The sequence below is a fragment of the Dasypus novemcinctus genome, chromosome 9 (assembly GCF_030445035.2).
Source record: "Dasypus novemcinctus isolate mDasNov1 chromosome 9, mDasNov1.1.hap2, whole genome shotgun sequence".
NCBI classification, from domain to species: Eukaryota; Metazoa; Chordata; class Mammalia; order Cingulata; family Dasypodidae; genus Dasypus; species Dasypus novemcinctus.
This window is the reverse complement of record NC_080681.1, coordinates 103,338,208-103,356,224: the sequence shown is the minus strand read 5'-3', so window position 1 is coordinate 103,356,224 and position 18,017 is coordinate 103,338,208. Positions and strand designations below refer to the sequence as shown.

The following is an 18,017-nucleotide window of genomic DNA, read 5'->3' as shown; positions in this document are numbered from 1 at the left end:
TAGGCTGTACTGAGCGGAACCTGGCAGACCCCGCAGCCAGCTGCCCTACATTTCAGCTTCACCCTGGCAAGTGAGAGCACCTCATATAGCCCATGTCCCTTTTGAGCTGCTTCTTTCCATGTGGGTTGGTATACAGTATGAACTTAAACATTCACTGAATGAGAGTAAATGAGTGAATGAATCACAAGCAAATTAACAGGTAAATGGGAAGGCATGGTACGAAATGTGGAACGCCAGAGTTTCATTTTTTTATTGAAGCTTACAGTTTCACTGGACTTTTGGCCCCATATGAAAGAATGGCAAATAATAATAATAATAATAAAAAGCATTGGCGGTGGGAGATGGCAACTATCCTCTGGGAATGGAGGCCAAGGAGAGCAGAGTGGGCAAGTGAGGGGTCCATGCTCAGGAGGGGAGTTGCCTGGCCAAGATAGCCAGAGAGCAGATTATCCAAGCTCCCTAAGCAGGGACAGCCGCCAGGCAGCTGGAAGTTAACACACAAGGACTGGTGGTGGCAGAATCAAAGCCACTGGCCTGGGTGGCAAATATCTCCCGTGCTTGGTCAGATTCCACTTGGGAGAAACTGGGCTCACTTGACCAAACAGCATGGGTCAGGAAACACAGGTACCAACAATACGAGTTCAATAAACACTTGGAACTAGAAGGGACCGCTAGAGGCCTGAGCCCAGCTGATCGGACACTAATCCACTGTAATGACTGGTGCCTCCCACTCCTGGTGGCAAAGCTGTGCCATTTAGATCCTCAGGGCAGTAAGGACATTCGGCTTCCAGTCCTCTCCTCAGGTCTGGCCCCTACTGGAGTGACTCAGCCCAGGTCCTCACTACACGGTGGCTATGACACAAGACTCCCAGTCCCTTTGGGAAGAATGTTGCATCACCAAGGGTGAATCTTTTTTGGGGGAAGGTTGGGGGGCAGGAAAAGAAGAGAGGCCCACATGCTTCTCCCATTTTAGGGAGCTAGGAGAGGTCCCTGGTGCACTCCAGTCTCTACAGATGGGCTGGGTCAAAGCATCCGAGAGGCTGTCATGGTGACGAAGTCCTCGAAGCTCAGCCGAATGTTGCCCTGCACAGCTGTGTCCTTCTCCCGGAAGGCCTCAGTCAGCACCTGCAGCTGGGTGCACACCTGGATGAAGCGGTCCAGCTGCATGGCAGGATTGGTGGAGCGCGGGCAATAGCGAGAAACCAGGAGCTGGGTGAACTGGGGACTCAGGTTGTAGCCCATTTGGGACAGAGCTGGATGGGGGGCACACAAAGCAGACACACAAAAACCTGCAGTGAGCACCTCTGTCAGCCAGCTCTGCCAAACCACAGCAGTTCAGGGACATCAAGATATTGACACAGAAGCATAAAGAGGACAGAAGTCCCAAGGATATATCTAAGATGTCAGGAGCACAAGGGCTCTGTATGGAGCTCCCCATACCTGGCAGGCCCCATCCCTCTTTCTCCTTATCTCCATTATTTTCTGTTCAATCAAGGGCTCGTGGGGCTCCAGTTTTGACACTAGTCTATCCACACTCATGTCTGACTTATCTGTATTCTAGAAGGATACAGATCTGCCTAGGACAGATAACAGAGGCAGTGCAACATCGACATTACAAGGGCCTACTCTAGAGTCAGACAGCCCCAGGGAAAGGTGGTCAACTTCACTAGGCCTCTGTCATATCATCTCTAAAATGGGGATATTACTTACCCTGGAATCTCTGTAAGGATTACAGGAGATGATCTTGTAAAGCACCTGGCATAGTGCCTGGCACATAATAAGCACTCAGTAAGTGTTACTTGTTAAAAATAATAAAATCACTACCATCTTCCTTGGCAAGGCTACTGGGCAGTCCCACGGTCACAGCCCACTGCTGCTCCCTCTCTCGTTCCCTCTGGGATGCTTCCTTTCTTCCTCTCTGCTTCACTTACCAGGTAAACATTTCAACTCCCCATTTGCTATGTGGGCCCTTGGGCAAATTACCCATACTAAGCCTCAGTCTTCTCATCTGTGAAAGGGTGATAGTAAGGGCTCCTTTATCTAAGGCTAAAGAAAAATAAATAGTACCTAGCACAAAGAAAGAATGAGTGCTATAATAATATACTCTAAGTGCTTATTTCAGTACCTGGCATGTAGCAAGCCTTCAGTAAATATTATTTTTCTGTTGTTACTATCACCCTCAGCATTCCATGGAAAGATATGACAAAAGAGGAGGTGACCAGTAAAGGACCTCTCTTTCCTCTCCTTTCCCTTCTACCAGGGGCAGATATGGCCTCCTTAGACTGACTGAAATCCATGACCAGAGTAAAGGTGCTGGGGGTTCTCTGGGGAGCCCCTTCTCTCCCCCACATGTCACAACCCCATAAGCCACCCATCCACTCACTGGACTAGCCCAAGCCCAGCCGGCAGGCTCCAGCCCCAAAGAGCCCAGAATTGGAGCCAGACCTGGAGCTGTGACCTCAGGTCATCTTACCCAACTGCAACTATTTAGAGTGGTTTGGGTCCAGAGCTGGGAAGAAACTCCCTTCTAGCAGAGCTGGCAACAAAACCCTCTTTCTGAGCCCCTGTGCAGGAGTCTTTCCATTCTACATGTTAGAAACTGAGGAACATGTTAGGAACAAACCACACAAGCCGCACACCCTGGGCTCAAAGAACCCGGGGGCGTCGAGTTTCTATCCCTAAGGCATCCTGCCAAGCAAGGCTGTCTCATCTAGCACTGCCAGAATCCCATCACCTGTGGGTCCAGCCCTGATTCTGACACAGGCATTTCATCGCCCTGAGATCTTGGTTCAGTGCCCAAGCCAGGTCACAGAAGGGGTGGGCAGCAGGCCTGCACTGAGGGTGGCGCTTTGTAGCACAGCTTGGACATTTGGCTAGAAGCTAGAAAAAAAGCCCTTTCTTTTGTCTTAGGAAGTGAAGACAGAGGTCTATCTTTGCTGTGCCCTGCCCACCTGCCCCTGCCACAGCCCTCACCTTGCTGTAGCTCCGTGTAGCTAATGGAGCCTGAATGGTCCCGGTCATACTGCTGGAAGAGGTTCTTCCACTGCTGGATGAATTTCCAAAGGGCCGAGAAACCATAGACATCAATGCGGCCTGACTTGGTCTTGTCAAACATGTCTGCGGGAAGGAGAGAGGGGGCGAGGAAGGCTTTGTGACTGAGGATCCAGGGTTCTTAGGTACTACTGAGACAACCTTCTCCCCAGAGCTAGAGCAGGAGACATGATGGAACCCCAAACCTTACACCCAGCTGCCCTGTACCTGAGATATACCCTCCTCAAGTGCCACCCACTTCCTACCCCTGGCTATGCCTCAGCCCTGCTCCATCCAGAACCCCATTTTCTCTGCAGGCTGGGCAGCTGAGCCCCCAAACTCTGACCTACACTGACCCTTTCCCTGCCATCTCCAGGAGGGTCTGGAATCCCTTTCTGCAAAACGTTAACTGACTTAGTCTGTGACACAGCCAGGTCCAGAACTTGAAAAAAGCTTTAAGGGCAAGAGCTCTCAGCCTAGGAACTCTCGCCTTGAACCCCGCTTCCTCCCTGAAACCTTTCCTGACCAAAGACAATCCTTCTCCACAGAATGGCTGCCTACCCGCCTACTGGCAGATCCCAGGTGGCTCTGCCCCAGCTCAAGCCCATGGGACTCACTTATCATCATGAGGCACGTCTCATCATTGAATGAGGACCAGTTGGAGTTGACCAGAGCCTGCTTCAGCTCCTTGATAGAGATGTAGCCACTGTGATCAGAGTCCACTGACTGGAACCAGGAGTAGGCCTCAGGATCCACACTGGGAGGGGCGCCACCTAGGGGAGGGGTGCAGTCGGGGTGGGGTGGGGTCAGAGCCAGGACTGAGTGCCCCCCTGGGCTACAGGTTTCCCCACCCACAAAGCCCACAAGCCCATCTCCCTCTGCCTTCCACCAAGCCAGCGTTCCTGCTCTGAAGGAAGAGGGCTGGCACAGACTCGCAGGTGTTTGCAGTTGATTTCTAGCCGTGAATCCTGTAGGCTCTTCTGACAATGCTCCAGCCACTTTCTCTATTTGATTTTAAGTATCTAAGGAATAGGGAGTTTGTCTGTTCCTCCCCCCACCCTCCCACCACCCTAGCAGATGAAGAATTCTCTGAAAAGGAGATTATATATTCTCCACAGACTGGGGGCCAAAAATGAGAAATAAGCACCTAACATGCACAGCCCAGAGAAAAGTATTCAGAGAGTCACAGCAGCTGGGAGCTCTCTGGAATGGGAACCACACAGGAGCCATCTCTGATTCCTGTGTTCAATACGGGCCTGACCTGGTGGATATCTGACATGTTCTATGAGGAGCTGCCAGATTGTGGGTGGCACTGTCCTCCTTCCCTGTCACCTCAGGTGGATGCCCTCATCTCCAAGCCTCCCAGTAGACATCTCTGACACTTCCTTTGTCCCACCATCCAACCAGATGCCCAGCTCTGTCAGCTCCATACACAGAGCTCCCCTCCTCTTTCTGTTCCCACTGCATCTGCCCTGGTTCAGATATGCTCACCTGTAACAAACCCCCAATCCTCATCAAATCATCTGTGCAGCAACTCTCCTCCATCCAATTCCACTGTTCTCATCCACTTGCCCCCACTGAAAACTCTTCAAAGGCTCCCCACTGCCTCACAATAAAGGCCATCATCCTTAGAATGGCACTCACTGGGTCATGTCTACCCCTCCAGCTTCCCTCCCCCTCTACTCCCAGCACAGCCCCCTCACATCTTTGCTGCTGCCCGATGAAGTACTAGCCTTGACCTTACCCATGCCACTCTGCATTTTCCCACCCCAGAGCCTCTGCTCCCTATTCCCTCTCCCTTGAACCCCTTTTCTCTTATCTCTTTGGACACATTTTCTGTCCATCCTTCAAAACCCAAATAAAATACCCTTCCTTCCATAAAGCCTTCGCTATCCTTCCCTTCCTAGGCAGACCTCCTTCCTCTCTCCTTTGCAATTCCACCCCGCCATGGCCCTAATCACGCTCCACTGCAGACATGCTCTTTCCAACCTCTTCTAGGCTAGACTCACTGCAACTTGTGGGCAGGAACTCAGCCTGATTCATCTCTGAGTTCCCAGAGCCTAGCACAGAACTGGGCACAGATAGGGAAGGTGCCTGATTCATACATACTGAATATCTGAGCACCGACTCTGGAGTCAGCCTCCTGGTTCAAATCCCAGTTCCTCCCATTTGTGCCCTTGTTTAAGCTACTTAAAACTCTCTGTGCCTCAGTGTTCTTATCTGTAAAATGAGATCAGCAATAGCAGCTGCTTCAGGTCATTGTGAAGATTAAATGAGTTGGTATACAAAATCCCGTAAACCAGCACCTGGCACACTTTAAATTCTAGACAACTGCTGATTATCCTTGTTGTCATAGTTAATGTAGTTTTGCATGGATGAAGGGAGATAGACAAAGGGATCATTCCTATGGAAAGAAGTAAAGGAGTGTGGAGGGGCATGGGGCAGGAGATGGTAAATGAAAATAGAGAAGAAGAGAAGTCTGTCTATCTTCGGAAAAAATCAGAGTTACATGGGATTGGTAAACCTACTGAACTTACCTACTGGTAAGCCTACTGGCCACAAAAGGGCCACCTTCCCACAAGAAAATATCAGAGATGGCCAGTGGCAGTTGTGAAGCACAAAAACCACTGCCCAGTCCCGAATGATGAGGCCAGAGGAAAGAGATTTGCCTGACCAATGGACTAGTGTGACCTCCTTAGATGGGAAATCCAGGCAGGCCCCACCCACCTTGCTAGAACAGCAGCTGGGTCCTGGGGAAGCAGGGGCCACAGGCCTGAGCACAGGCAGTTTTTAAAACAGTAGGGTCTACATGGTTTGTGTAGAAGTTAAGAGCTCAGGCTTTGGAATCAAAGCAATCTTGATTCAAATCCTGGCTCTGATTCCCATTAGCCTATGTGACTTTAGGCAGAATGTCTTTAATTTTGAGTATGGATTTCCCCATTTCTAAAATGAGCCCACTCCCCAGGGTAGTTGTGATTAAATAAGAGAATAAAGAAGTTCTTGGCAAAGGGCCTGGCATAAATGCAGGTATTTTCACAGAGGAAGGGATATGTAAATTGGGTCTGAAAGGATGATAGGGACTCGAGGTAGAGAAGAAAAGCATGTGGTGAAGGCAGAGGGCATTTCAGAGCACTCCAAGGAGTCCTGGGCTGATGTGAGGGAAGGAGCACTGGCAAGTGAGGAGGAAGGAAAGGCCCTGTGGGTCTTGAGTACCTTTAAGAGCTTTCCTGTGGGCGGTGGGGGACCTTTGGTGGCTTTTAAGCAGGAAGGCACCTGGTTAGACTTGTCTTCCAAAGCATGGTTCTCACACTTCAGATCCTGGATTTGGTGGATCTGAGGCGGGGCCTCACAGGTGACTGATGCACCTGGGTCATGCTTTAAGCAGCAGCGCTTGGGGTGGGGTAGGCGGGTAGAGTAGCAGGGGTGGGCTCACTGGCTGCACTGGAGCAGAGGCGGTGGCAGCCAAGCAAGAGGAAGCTGCAGAGGGTAAGAAGTCCCAGAAGTTAACCTCAGAGCCAGGGACCCCTTTCCCTGTAGTGACCTCAGATGGCATTACAAACAAGATTTTAAAAGACAAAGATACCCACCATGAAGCCACTCAGCCAAATGTAAACAGCCAGAAGCTCTGGGCTCTGACAAGATAAATGCAGCTGGCTCAGATTTCCCAAGGTTTAAGCATCTCCCCCGGGGCCACCTGCCTGGGTATATATGCTAAGATGTGGCTAGTTTTGCTGCAGTGTCATTCCCCAGAGGCCCTTTGGGTTCACCTTAGTGCTTCCAAGCTGCCTTGCTGGTGGCTTGATCTCCCAAGAACAGTCATTCTGTGAGGGGCTAACTCAAGTGAGCATGAGGGGACCGAGTGGGCTGGGCACTCAGTAAAACTAAGAGACTTCTCATTCTGCTGATGGACAAGCTGAAGCTGGGGGCAAGATGCTCAGATGCCAGAGACCAGACTGCCTGCATACCTACAGGGAGGGCAAGGATGAGCCCGGGATATCTCAGAACCAGGCTGAAACGCCCAAAGTCCAAGATCCCTACTTACCTGGAGCAGGCCCCTGCCCATAAGGCCCAGGCTGCTGGGCATTGTAGGCACTCGGAGGTGGCTGACCATAGGGGCCCCCTGGGGCCGCACCGCCGTACGGTCCTCCTGGAGTTCCAGAAGGGAGCCCCCCAGGGTTGGGGTGTCCATAAGGCCCTCCACCAGCTGGTGGTCCATAAGGCCCACCAGGGGCAGGACCCCCGTAACTGCCACCAGCAGGTAGTCTGCTGCCATACTGCCCTCCACCGTGGGGGGGTCCAGGGTAGTAGCCACCTGGAGGGGCTCCAGGCGCTTGTCCTCCAGCTCCTGGGCAGGCCTGTAGGTAGAGCAAGATATTGGAAAGAATGATGAGATCAGAAGCTGACCATGGCATGGCACTTTACTGATAAAAAGCACTGCTGCTACATCTTTTCAACTAACCATGTAGGCAGGGCTGAAATCATGATCCCCATTGCTCAGCTGGGAAACCTGAGGCTCCTAGAGATGTGACTTACTCAAGGCCACACTGCCAGTGACCTGCAATCAGGGCTCCAGTCCTGCCCCCTTGACTCCCTTTTCCTACATACCAAGGGGCTCTGCAAGGACTGGAGTGTGTTTGCTACTTCATTCCCAGTCCCCTGTGCAGCATGGATGCTTAGTAAATATTTACTGTATGAATGATCAGGTACATGAACAAAACAGAATTCCAAATTCTCAGCCTATGGGTCCCCCATCTCTATCTGCAGGATCTACAATACAAACATGGTCTTCGCCACACAGCCCCTGACTCTGTTCAGTCTCCACAGCATGGATTCATTAGACAGCCTGTCTTTCTTACCCTCCTCCAGCTCATGGTGCAAAAACAGCTCCCAATCTGCACTCACCACTCTGGGAGGCAGCAGGAGAGAGCCTATTCCTCAGGTGTTAAGTACAGTGGATAAGAATCAAAGTAACCCAGCTCAAGTTCAGGCCCTGCCACTTACTGACTGGAGTAATGACTTACCCTGTCTAAGTCTCAGTATCCTTTGCTATAAAGCAGGACTAATAATAGTGCCTACCTTAGGTTGGGATATGAATGAAATGAGACCAGTCACGTGAAGTACTTTATCACAGGCCCAGGCACAGAGGAAACTTTCAATATATGTTAACTATTGATATTAAACCCCTTCTATGAGGAGGAAACTCAGGTCCAGAAAAGTCACGCACAGACCATGTGGAGAAGCTGGGACCAGAACGCAAGTGTCCAAGCTGCTAAGTCCAGAGCATCTGTGCATTAGCGCATACGTCGGGGCATGCCCTCCCTTCTTCCCTCTCCACACCCCCAGCCAGGGATCCCTGGGGCTCTGAGTGTCCAGCCCCATCTCTCTAAATGGCCAGCCCAGGGCCTGGAGGAGCACAGCCCCCACATACCCACAGTTCAGCTAAGCTCAAGGGGTACCGTCTAGACATGTTTTAGTTCAAACTGTAAGGCACACTGGGCTTTCTCTTTTTATTATTGTTTTTTTTAAAAAAAGATTTATTTCTCCACATCCCCCCCCCCCAGTTGTTTGTGCTCACTCTCTGCTCTCTGTCTTCTTTTTACGAGGTACTGGGAACCGAACCTGGGCCCTCCCATGTGAGAGGGAGGCACCCAATCACTTGAGCCACCTCCACTCCCTACTTGTTGTGTCTCTCATTATGTTTCCTCACTGTATCTCTTCATTGAGTCACCACGCTGCATCACCCCATCATGTCAGCTTGCTGTCTTGCTCATCTTCTCTAGGAGGCACTTGGAACCAAACCTGGGACCTTGCAAGTGGTAGGTGGGTGCCCGACTACTTGAGTCACATCTGTTTCCCTTTTTATTGTTTTTGATAGGTTGTAGGATAGTTCTTCTCAACAGCAGGGCCAAATGCATACTTCATGGAAAGGGGGCTGGCTAGCCAGAAGCTTCTCAGCATCATGGGAGTGCTACCTCCCTGGAAACTGCCATAGCTAGTAGCAAAACTCCTTCACAGATAATGAAATCACAGAGAGATCTTGATCCAAAACTGCTCTCACCAGCAGACTGCATGACCTTGGGCCAGTGGCTTAATCTCTCTGAGCCTGTTTCCTCACGAGCAAAATATAAGAATCTCTACCTCCCTGGATTATACTGTGAATTACAGAAAATAAATGCTGCAGACTTGTTAGTTTAATTTTTAGCTAAAGAACCCTTTGATCAAACAAAATAAATAAAATGATAATGGAAAGTTGCTCTGGCTGAAGCAAGGTAGCAGGGGCCCAGATCCCTGGTGCCAATGTGGGGCCCCTCCCTTGCTGGATTCCAAGGGAGTTCTATAGAACCCTCAAAATGACTCTATGCCTCTTCTGTTACTTTTACTGGACCTGTGGTTGGCGCTGGGGTTGGTGTATACTCAGGAGACCTGAATCTCTGGACTGTCCCTGTGACAGCCAGGCCCTGAGCCTCAGCAGACTTGCAACTCCTACCCTCTAGTTTATTGGACTTACCCCAGTCAGCTAACAGGGAGGTGAAGAAGGTCAACCACCACACCAGGGAACCAAGAGTGCCTACAACTGCAAGCAGGAGAATGACATCCATCATCTATGTGGAATCTAAGCCCCCTCTCGATATAGAGATGGAGTGGACATCACCATCCCAGGGTCCACAGGATGCAGGAATAGAGTATAGACTAGAGTGGACTTACTGATATTCTACTATGGACTATTGTGATTAGTGATGGAAGAAATTGTAGCATTGATGTGGAGAAAGTGGCCATGGTAGCTGCTGAGGGTAGGGAGAGGGATGAGGGGATATGACATGGGGGCATTTTCAGGACTTAGAGTTGTCCTGGGTGGTACTGCAGGGACAGATGCTGGACACTGTATATCCTGCCATGGCCCACTGCGTGGACGGGAGGAGAGTGTAAACTACAATGTAAACCATCATCCATGTGGAGCAGCAGTGCTCCAAAATGTATTTACCAAATGCAATGACTGTCCCACGATGATGAAAGAGGTTGTTGATGTGGGAGGAGTGGGGTGAGGGGGGTGGGGGGTATATGGGGTCCTCTTATATTTTTTGAATGTAATATTTAAAAAATAATAGAGAAAAATAAATAAAGACAATCTGAAAATCACTAAGATTTAAAAAATCACATAAATAGCATGGCATAAAGCAAACGATTAAAAAAAATCCTAGCTGCTGTTATGGTTACTGTATTCAGTATTATCAGCAAAGCCCAGGGCCAGGTAGACTCTTTGGAGGTATAAGGGCCAGTGAGGCATCAGGTCAGCCCTGAAGGCACACATGGTTAATGAGAGGCCTGGAAGCGCTCTCTGTAACATCTAACAAAAGAGCATAAGGAAACAGGGGTTTAAAATAGACGTATGAGCTGTGTGCTGTGGGACTGCAAAGGAAAGAGGGTGAACCAGGGAGGGTTTCCACAAGCACATGACATTTAGCTTGGCACTTGAAGAATGAGCAAGATTCCCAGGGGGGTTGGAGAGGCAGGACAGGAGAGGTACTCAGGAGGCCAGGCCCCTAACCTAACCCCCTCGTTTTATAGAAGGGGAACTAAGGGCCGGATAGGGGAAAGGACTTGTCCAAGTCACACTGTGAGTTAGAGGCACACGGGCTAAACCACCCCTCAGCCTAGCACACAGCAACTCCCACTGCCTCCTGCTCCAGTGCTCTTTCCATACGCAACAGGGCACAGGATTCCAGTGTAGGCTGGAAACTAGGCGGGGATCCTGCAGGTCGGGCACACCCAGAGAACAAGCTGGACACCAAGCCAGGAAGTAGAGGTGCCACCTTAAGTCTCAGGTGCAAAGCCATAAACTGCACCTGGCCAAAGGCACCCAAGGCCCAGCCCTTCCACCTGAGAAACGAACGCTCCCAGGTCAGCAAAACAGGTGCTGCCAGGCAGGTCTTCTGACCTTCCTATTCCCACTTTCCAGGGGCCTGCTGGGTCTGGCACAGTCTGGCAGCAATTAAACACTTTCCTTTTCGCCCTGCATTAAAGTCCTCACTTGTGCAGTTTACAAAGGACTTTGACATACACAAACACTACTCGCAGAATCCTGCCAATAATCCGCTAATGGAGAAAAGGAAGATTTAGTAAGTCCATTTTTCAGGTGAGGGAACTAAACTTCATAGCTGTTAAATTACTTTATTCAGCAAGCATTTACAGAGCAACAACATCTTGCTAGGCTCTGGGCTAGCCATGGGGACAAAACTAAATGGGGGAGTGAATGTAGCTCAAGCAGCTGAGTACCAGCCTCCCACACAAGAGGTCCAAGATTCAGTTCCCAGGACCTCCTTAAAAAAAAAACAAACAAGCAGACAATGAGAAAAACAACAAGCAGACAACGAGTGCAAACAAGGCGCAAAAACAAGAAAAAAAATGAGCAGACAAGGGAGTCATCTTGTGGGGGGTAGGAACTAAACGGGGCCCTTCCCTTGAGCAGCTGACAGATAATTATGATACAATCTGGGAAGCGAGTGTGGCTCAACCAATAGAGCACATGCCTACCATATAGGAGGACCAGGGTTTGAACTCAGCGCCTTCTGGCCCGTGCGGTAAGCTGGCTCACGTGCACTGCTGCCGTGTGCAAGGAGTGCCATGCCACGCAGGGGTGTCCCCCGCGTAGGGGAGCCCCACACACAAGGAGTGTGCCCTGCAAGGAGAGGCGCCCCACGCGGAAAAAGCACAGCCCACCCAGGTGTGGTGCCACACACATGAAGAGCTGACACAAACAAAAAGAGACACAGATTCCTGGTGCCACTAAGAATGCAAGCAGACAGAGAAGAACACACAGCGAAAGGACACAAGAAAGCAGACAACAGGGCGGGGGGGAATAAATCTTAAAAAAAAAAAAGATACAATCCGGACAGTGCCATCAGAAAAACCTCTTCAAATGCTAGGAGAGTAGCATAGAGGAATTTGTTCTGTTTGTTGGATGAATAAAGGAGCAAACAAATGAACAAATGCATGAGTGGGTCAAGGAAGGCTTGCTGGAGGAGGTAGCAGTAATATAGGAGCTGGATCTTGAAAGATGCATAAGCAAAAGGCAGGCAGGGAAGGACATTCTGGACAGGGGAGAAGAGAGACAAAGGCGCAGACCTGTGAGGGGGCATGGAGAAGTCAGGGAACGGGCTGAGGGGCAGGGGCAAGAAGAACCCCCACTGTGACGCCAGAAAGGCAGGCCCGCTACACATCTCAACCAACCCCTCTCCCACTGTACACTAGTTAGCTGGGAGCTGCCGGTGCCTTCCAGTAGTTTCTGTCTGTCCATCCATCTTCCCCACCAGACAGCGAGCTCCGCAGGGGCAGCCATTCAGCATGGTACCCCACGGCCCGGCACGTGCCTGGCACCCGCAAGCCTCCATAAATATTTGAATACGTGAACACCACTTGAAAGCCCTTATGCCAGAGGACACAATGCACCATGGAAGGGTTTCCATGAGGGGAGGAACGTAATCAGAACCTTGTTTAGAGAGGAAACCAGCAGCCGAGTGGAGGAGCTAGCTGGGGAGGCAGGAGCCCAGGGCTGGACAGGAAGGGCTTGGACCAGACAGCAGGCTTGGAGAAGGAAGAGAAGGGGGTGGATTCTGAAGCTATTTCAGAGGTAGACTAGACATGACTTGGCAACTAATTAGATTGGGGAAGAGGTAGAGGGGGGAGGGAGGGGAGGGAAGTGTTCAGAATGACTCAGGTTTCTAGCTTTCACAAGAAAATAAAGGCGGTGGAGTCAAATCCAGGCTGAGGGGCAGGGAGAGGATTGTTTGGGGAAGATGGTGGGATGGTTCCCAGGGACACGGAGCTGTTAACAAAGGTCTGAACCAGGAATGAAAACCAGAGTCCCTGATTCCACATTCCTCTGTAATACCCCATGCTGTCAATCCTTCTGAGAGTTTTTCCAACAGTGTATCATGATGATAAACACAAGATTGTGAAAAATAAAAAAGACAGGAAGAGTTCAGTAGCCATGGTTTCTAAAATTATCACAGAAAAACCAAGCCTAGCACCCTTGAGTCCTTAGTTGCAAATAAGCTACACTGCATATATTTGGAGAGGGGGGCAGTAAACATACACTGAGACTCTGCCAGGTGCTTCCAGTTTTAATTGGTTCTCACTGGTTCACAGTGCTAACAGGTTAAGTGTAAAAATCCCATTTTACAGATGAAGAAATTGAGGCTCAGAGTTTGGGATTCAAAATGAGGTCTCCATGATCCCAATACATTACCCCTCTTCTGTTCATTCATTCAATAAATAAGTACCCATCACACTCAATGCCAGAGACTGTGCTAAATGCCTTTGTCCAATACGATGGATTTTTACAGTGAACTGGAGTGGAGTGGGAGGGTTGGATTAGGTGATCTTTCAGAGGCTTCAAGCCCAGAAATCAGAGAGATGCAAAACAATCTTATTCTTTTCCACCCTCCCCACCCACCTTCCAGCATCTAGACCCAGTTTGAGAGCCTCTCCAGTTCAAACTCTCAGTGGACACTGAAATCTCCACAGGATCATCTGGAAACCCTACACTCCTGCAAGTGGGAGGGCGCTCACCCCCCTTGTAGTAGCCCATTCAGAAAGTCCTATTTTTCTGTTTTTGTTGTTTTGGCTCTGAGGGCTCAGTCTTCTACCTGCAAGACCCGTGTGAAGCTCAGAGATGTCAAAGGCGGGTCCACGCTGAGTCCTGATGGGGAAGAGAGGAGCCTATGCCCCCAGCGCAACCCCTTTCCCAAGTGCTCCATGGGGGAGGCAGGAGCCTACGCTGAGAGGTTAAACAATCACAAGAGGACAGAAGGAGCGGCTGGGCGTTTACACACACAGCCTCCTAAAATATTTAACAGCCAGAAACCAGCAACCAATAAACAATGAGCCAAAACTGTCCCAAGACTTCAATTACCACCTCTATGCTGACACTAGAAAATCTTTCTTTCAGCTTCACCTCTCCTGAGCAGAGACCCACATATCTCCTGGACCTCCCTCCAAAACTATTCCTACCTGTTCCCATCTCAGTAAACAGTACCTCCTTCCACCCAGTCACCCAAACCTAATGCCCCAGAGTTCTCCTGGGCACCTCCACTTTCTTCCCCTCTGCCACCTCAATTAGTTTTCGCGGTTCTGCCTCCCGAGTGCCTCTCGAGTCTACCCACTTCTCTCCTTCTCACAGGGTCACCACTCTCCCTAGCCCAGATTACTTCAATAGCTTTGAAACTTCTCCCCTGCCTCCATTCTCTCCTGCTTCAACCCTTTCTCCTCAGCACCCTGCAGGAAACGCTCCAAAGCACGCGTGGGACAAAACCCTCCAACTCCCCCACTAGTCTTAGGGTGAAGTCCACACTCCCTGGAAAGGCATACACGGTCCTTTGAGATCTGGCCCTTGCTTACCTCTCTCGTCTTATTTCTTGCCCCCTTTCCCCTCTTTGCTTTAACTAGACTGGTCTTCTTAAAGCAGGGGTTCTTAACAAGGGGTCAGTGAGCTTGAATTGAAATTCAAAAAAGCATTATTCTCGTGGGGACGTGTTAGTGCCGATGTAATATATTTATTAAATAATACACAGTATAGTGTGGACTTAGTAAGGGGTCTGTGGTTTTCACCTGACTGGCAAAGGGGTCCATGGAACAAAAAAGGTTAAGGACCCCTGCCTTAAAGTTTCTCCAAAGAATTGGGCTCTTACTTGCTTTCTGGCCTTTGAGCACGCTGCTCCTTCTCCCCGGAATACCATGCCTTTATTCATCCAAGTAACTCCTACTGATGATTCTGGTTTGAGTTTAAACATTGTCTCTTTTAAGAAGCTTTTGTGCACCCCTAGACTGAGTTAACTATCCCTCCCGTGCTTTCCTAGTTCTTTACACTTACCCCCATTTTATACTTACTCTGATTCTACAATTTACATATGTGTATGGCTCTTCCATTTGGAGTGTTTACTATATGCCAAACACCAAGCAGAGCACTTTAATACCCCATTTAATTTTACAGTAACCTCTGAGATAGATACTGTTATGAACCCATTTTAAAGAAGGGGAAACCAAGCCTCAGGCTTTTTTTGCAAGAACATTCTGCAAAGAAGTGTCAGAGATGGGATGTGAAGCCAAATCTTAAGAAAACTCTTAAGAATTGAAATCCACCAATCTGGCTTCCCCAGTCTATGCTTGAGTGCCCCAGGGCTGGAAGCAGCGGAAAGTTACAGTTACAGGACTTTTGACTCCTAATAATTGTCTGGAATCTTCTAGGGCTGTGTACTGTGTGTGTCTTGAAGAGGAAGGGGGAACACTGCCTGGGCTTTTGGTGCTTTAAAACAAGCCATTTCCCTCTTGGAACACCTTCAACCAGGAGCTAGAAAGATGGACAAGGTCTGCTGGGGTGGGAGGGGAGGAGGGGGGAGTTATTTTTTCTTCTATTCCAGACACTTTCTCTTAGTGTTCCTTTTGAATTATACATCCTGAGCATAAGCCCGGGCAGCATGGCATGATAACAGCAATCACAATAGCAAGAGTTGCCACCAAGCACCAGCACATACTATATATGAGCAATGTGTGAAGCTCCCTATAAGCACAATCTCATTTCTTCCTCATTTCAGTCCTATGAAGTATTATTTCATCCTTTTTTACAGCAAGGAACTGAAGCTCAGTATCCTTAGATGGTTGTACAAGGGCATACAATTATTAAGTGGCGGGGTTAGGATTCTATCCAACTTCTGTGTAACCTGAAGGCTCAGGCTCTTAAATTCTGCCACTGCTTCTAGGATGCAGAAAAATTACCCAAAAAGCTTATTAAAATGCAGGTTCTTGGACCCTTTCTGTGCATTAACAGGTCTGAGGTGGGACCCAAAAGTGTGCTTTTTAAACACGCTTCCAGGTGATTCTGATGCAGAAAATCATACTCAGAAACAACTTACTGTGGCAGTGTTTTCTCACACTGTGTTCCTTAGGAAGTCTAGTGTCACAAACAGTTAACAGCTACGGGGGGGAGTGGGGATCCATGGTTAAATAATTTGGAGAAATACTGTATATTTTACCCATGTCTGGAAGATTTATAATGCACATGAGTAAATCAAGAATTCCGGCATGTCCTGTAGTGAACAAACATATTCAGCTGTATTTAACTGTTTACCCTCTTGTTTCGCAAACTTATTTAACCACAGAATCCTTCCCCTATTAATACCTATGAACATCTCACAAGACTTGGAAAATGGAACGGAGCTTGAGAAACAGCACAGGATTATACTCCCCCCTAACCCCCACGGGTGCTGGCCTCTTTCCTGTGTGTACAATGAAAGGAGTTCTAAGCACTGGCCTCACCCTCACTTGCTTTGTATCAGTTTGGACAGGCCCCTTAACTTTTTGGGGCTTGTTTCTCAGCTGTAAACTGGGGTAATCAACCCTGTTAGCATGCCCATGGGGACTTCATGTGGAATGTTGTGAAAACTGGATGGGGCAGCGCTCCCTTGAAGGGTTCTTGCCACATCTTCTGGCAGAGTAACCATACATAGTTGAGTGCTTTATAATACCCCATCTGTTCTTGGTTTCCAAAATTTCCTGCATATGTTTCATGTCCTAAATTACTGTGTGATCGAGGGCAACTCAGGACCCCTTTCTGGGCTTCACTTTCCTTCTCTGTAAAATGACAGAAATAAATCATATTTGAGGGCCCTCCGAGCACTGATCTTCTAGGAATCTAGTAAAAATCTCAGTACCAAAGGGTAACACTTGTTGCACGAAATGCTTTGCAAGCATCATCTCATTACTCTTGACAACGGCTCTATAAGGTAGACCTTTATATGATCCTATTTTTTAAAAAAAACTTGAGCTCAAAAGGGCAAAATAACTTGCTCAAGGGCTCAAAACTATTTCAGTGGTGGAGCCAAGACTGGAATCTAGGTCTGACTCCAAACTGCACTTCACCACCACACTGCACTGTCACCCACCATAGAACTCTGGCCAGAGTCACCTCCTGTGGTATTCTCGGCTGGATCATGATGGCCTGGCAAGCGGGGAAACGGCATTTGCAGGCCGCCCCAGGTTCTTACCCGTTTAACTGCTTATGCTGTTTAATGCCGGAGACGTAAGATAAATTGTGTCTTCTCTGTGCTTCACGTTTCCTATGAGTGTAATGGAGGTGCTGGACTAAGCTCAAACCAGCTCACTTGTGGAGGCTGCGAAAACCACAGTCTCTCCTGCATATTCTAATGCAGTTCTGTCTGGGGTGGATTCGGAATCCTGTATTTTTATCCCACGCCCCAAATGATACCGACAGAGCCAGTGTCCTGTCAGTGGTGATGACCCTGCCCAGAGCCCCAGAGGGAGCCTGGAAGAGTGTGGGGTCCAGACCGGGTCCAGCCTGGATCCCTGGGGTCCAAGGTCCCCGAAGCTTCGCGTGTGAGACGTCAGAAGGGGCGCGACGCGACCTCTGGGACGCACGGTACTGAGTGACGTGAGACGGATGCGACCGCCCGTCAGTTTTTCCTTCTCTCCCGCGCGAGGTCTCGCAGAAAGGAAACTCCGCGTTAGGAAGGCGTGGAGAAAGCAGGGAGAGAGAGAAGAGCAGGGTGCCCCAGGCCTTGCCTTGGCGCAGCCCCTACCTGGGTTCGCAGGCCCCTCACACAACTCACCTGCCCGTACGGATAGCTGGCCATGGCGACTCTGATGTCACACGTCGGCGAGGGGCGGGGCTTCCCGTCCCCAAATCCGCCCATCGCGTGGCCTGGAAGCCCTTCTGATTGGCCCTCCGCGACTGTCAATCCTGGGTGCAGCCGGCGGGTATGACGCAACACGGTGGCAGTCGCGTACTTCCCGGAGAGGCCTGAGGAGCTCGTAAGCGGGTGGGGGATTCCGGAAACTGCGATGCCGAAATGGCTCGCTCGCTCCTTCCTTTTCCAACCTGGCTTAAGCCCCAGGGCTAATCAGGCCTAGTGAGAAGCCTGGGAGGTGGAACTGCAGGGGCCATATTATACCTGGCAAATGCGACGCGTGATAGT

At 49.7% G+C, this 18,017-nt stretch overlaps 1 protein-coding gene across 1 annotated transcript; it reads right to left on the bottom strand.

Moving 5' to 3' along the window:
* Positions 1-226: 226 nt before the first annotated feature.
* PEF1 (penta-EF-hand domain containing 1) lies at positions 227-17,742 on the bottom strand. The gene is made up of 5 exons (XM_004471315.5): positions 17,652-17,742; positions 7,073-7,385; positions 3,648-3,803; positions 2,974-3,117; positions 227-1,253 (listed from the first exon to the last, which is right to left on the bottom strand). Exons 1-5 carry the CDS (start codon positions 17,733-17,735, stop codon positions 1,024-1,026), a joined length of 927 nt encoding a protein of 308 aa, XP_004471372.2. The 5' UTR covers positions 17,736-17,742; the 3' UTR covers positions 227-1,023.
* Positions 17,743-18,017: the final 275 nt, after the last annotated feature.